General features: G+C 36.0%; 1 protein-coding gene across 1 annotated transcript; it reads left to right on the top strand.

The window, feature by feature from the left end:
- The first annotated feature begins 962 nt into the window (after positions 1–962).
- LOC129447287 (uncharacterized) lies at positions 963–9,749 on the top strand. The gene is made up of 3 exons (XM_073873697.1): positions 963–1,241; positions 2,256–3,305; positions 8,179–9,749. The coding sequence occupies exons 2-3, from the start codon at positions 2,261–2,263 to the stop codon at positions 8,988–8,990; spliced, it is 1,857 nt and encodes a 618-aa protein (XP_073729798.1). The 5' UTR covers positions 963–1,241; positions 2,256–2,260; the 3' UTR covers positions 8,991–9,749.
- The last annotated feature ends 688 nt before the right edge of the window (positions 9,750–10,437 follow it).

The following is a 10,437-nucleotide window of genomic DNA, read 5'->3' as shown; positions in this document are numbered from 1 at the left end:
AGCCTCCGGTGGTCGCATATGCAGGCTGCATACGTCATCAAGACTGGTTTATTCAAGTTAACTGAGCATTATATTCGCAAGCATTAGCATATTACAACAATTTACGATTAACTAAGAATAATAGTCTGCTTTATAATTGTTATTATTCTTAAATAAGACAGTCTTGATGACGTATGCAGCCTACAAATGGGACTTCCGGAGGCTGCAACCTTCGGATTGGTACTGTCAGAATGTGTCCTTCTTTGCGCCATCTGCTGATGAAAACGTTGTAAAAGCAACGAGAGCTCCAAACATTTGACACTTTTTATACAATAATTGCAAGATTTTTCTAAAAATATTTATTTTATTTAACTTAAACTAAAGCCATTAAGTAATATGTATTCTGTGTTTTTAGTTTTATTTAGGACAAATATATCATTAATACTACCCTCCTTTTAATTATGTACATGTTTGTCATTAAAACGGTCTATGAACAAAAATTAGGCAAAATGGTAGTGTTCACCCAACCATATTAGACATTAGTCAATGGGTTTACCTGTGATCAACTCTCCCTAATTGGAAAACTATCAGATTTTCGAAACCGTAATGACGTAATGAAGCCTCGTTTGCTAAAATCACGTGACTTGGCCAGTTTGCTCCGAACCACTGATTCGAAACAATAGATTCGTAAGGTATATTTAGGTAAATTATTTATTTATTTATTTAGTTAGTTAGTTCGTTTTTTTTCTTTTTTCCCCCTCTAAATATTTGGGAATATTTTGAAAAAATGTACGTCTTGACCTGCATTGCCAATACATTGACCTGTGGGTGGCGGTATGCACCTGTAGGTGTAACCCGCCATAAAACCGAAAGAAGAAGAGTGTTGACACTGTCATTTTTTAACTGTGTTTTTGAAGGAAACTGGGTTAATAAATAGAAGTTAAACTATCACATTAAAGGAAGTTAATTATTGGATTTATTATTATTATTTTATAATTTTAAACTCTGTAGGTAGATACTCTGGTTAACACTCCAGTAGTGTAGGTGGCGGTAATCACCGTAACGTTGGATGCCACCCGCCATAATACAAAAAGAAGAAGAGTGTTGACATGACACTGCTCGGGGAAAGTTGACGATAAAAGCAACATTACAGTACAAGAACAAGGTTATTGGCGGATTAAAATAGGACACGCATAAATCTGGGTATAAGAAATGGAGGAGGTCAAGAGAACTGGTGCATATCAGGATATTCTTTAAAACAGGTTAGTGCACCGTAGGAATTAATATATCGCTGTCCGATTTACTTCTGTTATGACATCTTAAAAAAGCTCCATGTATTTTTGCGCTATTGATTAAGTATTTTTTTCCCTAATATTGTATTAGGAGAGTGCAATCGGTTGAATCGACCGTGTTATCTCTGAATGGTCCATTATGTATGGCAGGTGTCTCCAACCCTGTTTCTGGTGAGCTACCGTCCTGCAGACTTCAACACACCTGTCTGTAGTTGTTAAGCAACCCTGTACACCTTGATTTTGGGGTTGGAGCTAAAATCTGCAGGACGGTACAGTACCTCACCAGGACCAGGATTGGAGACCCCTGATGTAGGGTAAGTGTACCCATTAAGCCCACTTTCAACCTTGAGGTCAAATTCTAAAAATAAAAAATAATTATTATATTTTATGCTGCTTATAGCGATTCAGTGATTGGTAAGTTGTGATTATTTAAATTAAATATTTTGCAAGGTTTACCTGGCAGTAAATATTAATACACATAAAACATATTTAAAAGTAATTATTTAATGAATATATCTTTCAAAAACTATTTCTTCATAAGAAATAAACACAACAAAGTGTCTAAAAAATAACTGAAAATAAAAATGCAATAAAAATAAATGACTATAGCAGAACAGGCCTTAAATAGTAGCCAGTCCTACTAAGGTCTTATTAGTTCTCGACCAAATGTCTGTAGTGGTTGCAAAAAATCAATTCCTTACAGATCCTTAATTAAGAATAGCATCCTTCACTTCCCTGAATTTGAAATTGCTTTTTTGAAAAACGCAGAGCATCCATTGGAAACAATTGAAAACATACACCAGCCGCAGCGTAAAAGCTTTGGTGTCCCTCAGTGATGCCAAATTACCAACCAAGCCGACGCCAGACTTTTGACCTTATTAATAAAATATTAAATAAGAGATCTTGCATTTTAACAAAATATTTTTCTTACAAACCATGTCATTATCTATAAAAAACAACTAAACTTAGATATTTTTATTTTAGATGTAATGGAACTGGAAGAAGCATCAGGATCATCATATAATTCCATAATGGCAGATACATCTGGTTGTTTGCAGATAAAAAACACTTTTCCAAACAGGAAACAAAGAACAAAACCCGGCAAATCTTTTACTTGCCATCACTGCGGAGAGGAGTTTGACAGTAAAGGACACCTTACAAAGCACAGAAAAATCCACATTGAAGAAAAACTTTTCAACTGCCCTCAGTGTGAGAAAAGTTTCAAATGGAAAAGCAACCTTAGAAATCACATGAGAACACACACCGGAGAGCGTCCATACACATGTCTTCAGTGTGGAAAGAGTTTCAGATACAAAAGGAATCTAACGGTCCACATGATAGTTCACACCGGAAACCACCCATACACATGTGATCAGTGTGGAAAGAGTTTCAAACTAATAACTAATCTAAAGGTTCACAAGAGACTTCACACTGGAGACCGCCCATACACTTGTTTACAGTGTGGAACAAGTTTCACAAATACAAGTAATCTAACTGTCCACATGGGAATTCACACTGGAGAGCGCCCATACACATGTCCTCATTGTGAAAAGAGTTTCACACACAAAGGTGTTCTTAAAATCCACATGAGAATTCACACTAAAGAGAATCCATACACGTGTGTTCAGTGTGGAAAGAGCTTCAGACACCAACACGTTCTTAAAAACCACATGCGGATTCACACCGGAGAAAATCCAAACACATGTCTTCAGTGTGGAAAGAGTTACAGACAAAAACACAGTCTTCAAGTCCACATGAGAATTCACACGGGAGAGAATCCATACATGTGTTTTTATTGCGGAAAGAGTTTCACACAAAAAATTGGTCTTGAAAACCACACAAGAATTCACACTGGAGAACGACCGCATCCATGTCCTCAGTGCGGAAAACGTTTCACAAGGAAATGTTTTCTTACAGTTCACATGAGAATTCACACTGGAGAGCGCCCATACCCATGCCCTCAGTGTGGAAAGCGTTTCAGACAAAAAAATTGTCTTGACTACCACATAAGAAATCACACTGGAGAGCGTAAGGGCTCCTAGGTATATTGGAAAACCTGAAATATCGCAGATTTGCATATTGCCATTAGGGATGCACCAAATGTACGGCCAGCGAAACTATTCGTCCGGAAAAGGCAACACATTTTTTTTAAATGCTTCACCCTGCAGACATGTTTGCCAAATGCCAAACATAATTTTTAGCTATTTGTAGACGAATAGTTTCGGTGGCATTAGGTGCATCCATAATTGCTACATGCATAACACAATAGTTTGCAATAACTGAATGATTTATATACTTAAAAATGTGTGTATAGTTTAAATTGATGCAGATAGCACGCTCAGAAATAAAATTATAAAAGCTGTCACTGGGGCAGCACACTTTGAAAAGGTTCTAATTTGTACCATTTATGTGTGCACATTTCGTAGCAATATGGACATCTGATGTTGTAATATGCACTCTTAAATATTGAACATGTTGAGTGATTTAATAAACAGGTTATTAAATAAATCTATGCTGAATTTAAAGTGAAGGAATACATAACATGTTTGTTATATAATTCATTTATATAATCTTTTTGAAATTGAAACAAAAATTGTACAAACTTAAAGTATTGTTGTTGCACATATCGTTATGTAGCACGTCGTTGCATATCGCCTTTGTTTCTAAACACCGCATTTACCTTTAAAAAAACAGGTTATGGTAGAAACCTATTGTTTGTTATTGTTCTGTGAATCAATATTATTATATAAGTGCATAGAGAGTTAACGAAGAAATGTAGTGTTGTGTTGCTGATAATTGTACACACATGTTCCCTGACAATAAAAATTTAATGGAAAGGATAAAATTATGTTGCAAGATTTTTTTTTACTATTTTAAGTTCCCTCTGAGGCATTTTTTTCAAATTTCCAGTTTATTCCCATTCATTTCTGTTAATTCCCACACTGTAAATAAAATGCAGCATGAAGTTTTTAAGTTTTGACTTAGAAAAGTTGACCCGAGTTATAAAAACTACGGTTAAAATTGTTTAACTTAATTTGTTAAGTTAAAGTTACATAATAATATATGTTGATTTGACAAAAATCATAGAAAATATTGCAACCCTAAGCTCCCCGACATTAAAGACGAGTAAAAAGGATTCAGTTTTCATTTGTTCTTCTGTACACTATACAACATCACATCTATAGAAGCTATTTTTCATAGACAATTTGCAAAGCTATAGCTATAGTTTTTTGTTTGGTAATACGTTTGCACGTTTTCAAGTCGCTTATCAAGACATCAAGAAAAATGTACTTTTTTAATAATAATATAATTTAGTAATTAATAATATTGTGGAATATTATTACAATTTTAAATTAACTGAATATCTTTAAAATATAATTTATTTTTGGGTTGCAAAGCTGAATTGTGTCTAAACTGTTGACCAGTATATATACTAGACTATAGTTTGACAATTTAACAATATATGTATATAGCACAATTAATTACATTTACCAATGTGCTTTCCAGCAAGTCATCAAATAAACATCACAAGACAAACAGTACGAAGCAAGTACGTGTGCTAATTGATGAGAACTTCTTTATTTAGCCTAATTCTAACAATTTGCTTCCAATAGTTTATACCAATTCATGGGTAGTTAACGAATAAGCAAGAAAGGGTCATATGTGTGACATAGCAAAAATTAATAATTAATATCTTTTAAACTTTTATGTTATTTGTAACTCTATCAGTTGAAGTCAGGTAAATAATATTATATATTATTGCACTGCATCATATCAAAACAAAGTATTAGTGCTTCACACTCCAGTCTAGTTGGTGGCGGTAAATCCACCAAAAGTTGGTTTGCCATCCACCATAAAAAGACAACAGAAGAAGAAAAACATTATGCGCTTATGCGCTCCACGTAGGTCCTGTCCCAAATGGCACACTCCGGACTTGTGGTCCTCCTCAGAGTCCACACTTTGATGACATCACGTAGTCCAGACTTTAGGGACCCTTAATGCGAGTCCACGTGGGTTCAACGGAGTTGTATTTTGGGACAGACTTAAGCGTCAAACCGGAAATAGGTAGAGAAGTCGCCCATCAGTGTGAACTCCTCCCTTCCTTCGTCTGATTGGTCTGATTGCCCTTTCGCAAGGACTTGTAGGTTGGTAAAGTGCGCAAAGCCTGCTGCAGTGTGGGCTTCGCTGAAGACCGCATCAAGGGGGCAAAGGAGGCGCTGATAAGCACAGTTGAAAGCGTAAAAATGACAGACGGGACACCCTACGGACTCGTAGACTAAGCGAGCACGCGCAATTTAAGGCCACGAGACCGAAAGTCCGCATGAAGTGCGCCATTTGGGACAGGGCCCTTGTGATGGCGAAGTGAAGCTTTCTTGAAGCAGTGAAGCTTTCAACCCAATTGTATCGGAAAAAGGTTCATTACTCGAAGCTTTTCAAATCAGAGCTCAATGAGGACCTCTGCTGGTGAAAGTGCTGTTTCACAACATGTTCCACAACCAAACAACGCATTAATTTAATTATAAAAGCAAAACTTAATGGATTGACAAATTAAGGATAGATTCATAAATAAATGTAACACTATATTAAATACATGACCAAAGCATGTTCCATTTCATGCGAATGGTACTTCAAACAAAAATAACAAATTAAGGATAGACCTTGTCTCAAAAGTATAAAGTGTGAACCAATTAAAAAATATATCATGGTATTAAGTGGTGCAGAAAAGGCTTTTTATTACTAATATATTCTATATATATCATAAACTCACTATACAGTAATCGATTCCGTGTAATGCAATACTCCAATACAACCCATGAGGGCGCGCCGCGCATCGCAAAATTCTAAACCTTTGAATCAGATAACGAAGCAGTCACGTGGGTGTGTGTGAAACGAAGCTTCGGACGTCATTGGTCACGTGATTTTGTCAGAACGAATCAAGCTTCGATACAAAGCTTCAATGAAAATCGGTTCGTTTTTTTGACACACGCTTCGGAGCTTCGGTGTCACTGGTAACATCACTAGCTCCACACTCCTTTCCAGTAGGTGTCGGGAATGCGCATTTTAGTTGGTTTGTCAACCGCCGTTATACCCAAAAAGAAGAAGAAGCTGGTGTGTTGTTGATGCTGGGGGAAATTGGAGTAAAAGTTATGGACTGATTAAAATTGGACACGCATAAGTTTTGGTAACGTTATCAAAAATTGGAAAGGAGTTCAAGAGCACTGCTGGGATCTTGTTTAAAACAGGTTAGTGCGCTGTAGGGATGTCAATGTTTTGGGACGCCTTAATCTGAATATAACTTAACGATGATTTATTTCTGGAAATACACCTTAAAAAGCTCCCTGTATTTTTAAGCTATTGGGTAAATCTGTTTAGTCAAAGATATTGAATTGGGAGTAGGGCCAGCGGTTGAATTGACCCATCCACACTGTCGAACTCACGCGTTTGTTCACAACTTACGTTTAATTTATGGTGACACAAAATAAAAATAGTTATACAGTTATATATTTTATTTATAGTTTTCATTTTTTATCCACTTAGAAAATTGCCACGTTTTATTTTGTGCCACCATACTTACTCTATTAGTTTTAATTTGTCTAAGTTAAGGTAAGAACATAGTAAAATATTGAATAATGGAGGTGTTTTCCTTTGATAATATAAACCACAGATTTATATTAGTAAGGTGTTGTAATCATGTTTTGGTAGATTAATTTCCACTTATGTTACATTGTAAATAAATACTACATTTTAACATAAATATAATTAAGATGAATTTGTGGTTACTTTGATATTAGAGTTTACGGTAATTGACATAAAACCTTGGTTAAGTTTTAAGTAGTCAATGTTCGGTAGCAAAGTAATTGATATGCTTTCAGTATTCAGGTATTTAAAATATGTATTTGAAGACAACTTGTTTGACATTGTTTGAGGTGGATTGCAATGTCTGTATTCTTATCACTATACTGCACATCATGTAGGCAGGGTAAGTGTACCTATTAAGCCCACGTACCCTTGAGACAGTGTACACATAAATGGGTCTAACTAAACAATGACAAAAGTGATTGGTATGACATAAGGATGTCAGTGAACTAACAAATCACTGAATTGGTTAAATAATAAGCAGCATAAAATGATTTTCTCTTTTTTTATAATTTGTCATCAAAGTTGAAAGTAGGCTAAAAGGGTATGTGGGCGTACAGTTTTTTACAGATGCTAGGACACATTTCTCAATACTTGGGTAACTTTTGCAAATGTAGTGCGACCCACAGTAGTATGCACGTCGCAAACTATGAACAATATAATGTACAATCTCGCCCAGCGAGTTCATGTGAAAGCAAAAGGTCAGCAGACTCTGAGTTAGCATGCTATTTGCAAAGGAAGGCAATAAGGCATCTGATATCAGTGATGACTTGCTGGCTTGGGGTTGAACAATGATACAAGATATTCTCTCTTGGTCAAGGTTGTAAAAAGTATTAATCTGCACTACTAGTACACATAAAATTAAAAGCGGTGGAGAGCAGCCACTTTTGAAATGAAAGCCTAAAGAATGTGCTGTGCATTGTGTGTTTGCGCAAGAATGTCTGATTAGGGTTGCAAAAGGGCGGAACGTTTCCGGTAAATTTCTGGAAACTTTCCACCGGAACTTAATCTGGGGAATTTTGGGAAATATTCCAAATTGGAAACTTATGTATGGGAATTATTTTGGAAATTATTTGGAAATTTAGGGAAATTTATAGAAAGTATATCATATACATGCATAAATAAACATTTTGTTTGGTCATAACCAGACATGCATGCAATGTCATACAGATTTTAAAACTGATGTTTTGACTGATTTAATTATAAGTAGAACTTTAATTGCAAAACACAAACTTAGATGTTGGATACACTTACTCTATTTGTTTTTTAGATAAAATGGAACTTGAAGAATCATCAACATCAGGATCTTCACGTGATTCCATAATGGAAGAAAAATATGCTTGTTTGCTGATGAAAAACCCTTTATTTCCTGAAATGAAGCAAAGAACAGAACCCTGCAAATCTTTTATTTGCCATCATTGTGGAAAAGAGTTTAAATGTCATGCATACCTTCAGAAGCACATAAAAATCCACACTGAAGAAAAGCGTTTCACCTGCCCTCAGTGTGAAAAAAGTTACAAAAGGAAAGAAAAACTTCGAGATCACATAAGAATTCACACCGGAGAGCGCCCATACACGTGTCTTCAGTGTGAAAAGAGTTTCACAAACACAAATAATCTAAGGGTCCACATGAGAGTTCACAGTGGAGAGCGCCCATACACATGTCCTCAGTGTGGAAAGAGTTACACAAACAATACTAATCTAAAGGGCCACATGAGAATTCACACTGGAGAGAATCCATACACATGTCATCAGTGTGAAAAGAGTTTCAAACACAAACATAGTCTTAAAAGCCACATGTTAACTCACACCGGAGAGCGCTCATACCCATGTCTTCAGTGTGGAAAGAGTTTCAAACACAAAAGTAGTATTGAGGTCCACATGAGAATTCACACCGAAGAGTGCCCATATCCATGTCTTCAGTGTGGAAAGAGTTTCAGACACAAAAGTAATCTAAGGGTTCACATAAGAATTCACACTGGAGAGAATCCATTCCCATGTCTTCAGTGCAGAAAGAGTTTCAGACAAAAGGTGAATCTTGAGAACCACATGAAAATTCACACTGTAGTGAACAGCAAATAACAAGCAGTTGATGGAGAAGAGCTTGCTACATTGGGAATGGATTTTGGTGTATTAACAAAATCAAATGCCCAGTTTCATCAGAGAAGGCTGCTAAGACAACTGCCAAACATCTACTGCTCAGTACCAAAACTGAGAAGAAGAGGACGTTTTGATTGGTCCCCAGCATTTCTAATTTTCATCCATCCAATCCAATCACTCTCATCCTAAAGTGCACGCACATTTGAAATGACAGATGGCACTGTGGAAAAGCTCATTGCTGAGGTCCATTACATAAAAGTTTATCGGGTGTTTGGTGGTTTGGATGCTAATATAGTTATTGTTAATATTATAGTTATTGTTATAATGTGAACGGCCCTTAAGCCAGGGTGATCGTAAATTCTTTGAGAAACAGCATAGCCATGCAGAAGTGTTAGTGGCTAAAACAAAGTGCAAATCCTTATATTCTTTCAACGACAAAATGGACACAAAACCATCATTAGTGTGTTCTCAGTGTCTGTTTATCTTAGCTACGTTTTAATATTGCATAACTGATTTTCAAATGTTGAACAGATTGTCAAGTTAAACCTTTATAAGGTTATCAAGGTTTATTACACGGCTCTCTGGAATGCTTGATTCTGATTGGTCAGTTGAGACATTTGCAGGTTCGTTCTTTTCAAATAATAACCGCTCCAAAGTAACAACGCATAGCCGGTACTACTTGTATGATTAAAATCGCTCCGTGCCAATAAAGATCAATAAAGATTACTGTTTGGCGCCATCTTGTGACAAACACTGGACAACCACAATTAAGAATGGAAAAAGTTTGACATTCATTTTAACATGTACGGAAAAAACAAAACATTTAAACAGTGGATAGAAGAACGAACAACGACAAGACACAGAGAGCTTACTGAGACTGAACTTGACAAAATAGAGCATGACAGCTACGAAGCCAACACACAAAAACATACAGAATGGGCATTAAAACTTCTCAAAGACTGGCTAAAAGAGAAAAAATGGAGACAGACAAGTATGAAGCAGAGGATCTTAATAAGTTATTACGATCATTTTATGCATCTGTGCAAAGTTTCGCAGAAGGACAAAAATGTTAATTTAAAACAAATATGCCAATAAAATTTTTCAAATTCATATTCATGTCCAGTTTTTTTTCTTATGTGACAAGTAGCTGTGTAATAAGCGGGATAATGTAGAGGCAGCCGGTAGTTATCGGGAAATAAGCCCCTTCAGTGTGATACAAGACCCTCCGCTTCGCGTCCTGATCACACTGTCGGGGCTTACTTCCCGATAATACATGATCCCTTACTTAGTGTCAATTAGTCGTGTTTTTAGTTGTTCTTGTTTATCTTTTGTAAATAAACTTTATTTTATTAAGACCGTGTCTTTCTTGTGTTGACAATGCAGTAAAGGTTCTACAAGTTGGCCAGAATCTCACAAAATCCTTCAGATA

The sequence above is a fragment of the Misgurnus anguillicaudatus genome, chromosome 12, assembly GCF_027580225.2.
Source record: "Misgurnus anguillicaudatus chromosome 12, ASM2758022v2, whole genome shotgun sequence".
In the NCBI taxonomy this organism is placed as follows: Eukaryota; Metazoa; Chordata; class Actinopteri; order Cypriniformes; family Cobitidae; genus Misgurnus; species Misgurnus anguillicaudatus.
Note: the sequence above shows the minus strand (reverse complement) of the source record. Positions and strands in the feature narration are given on the sequence as shown.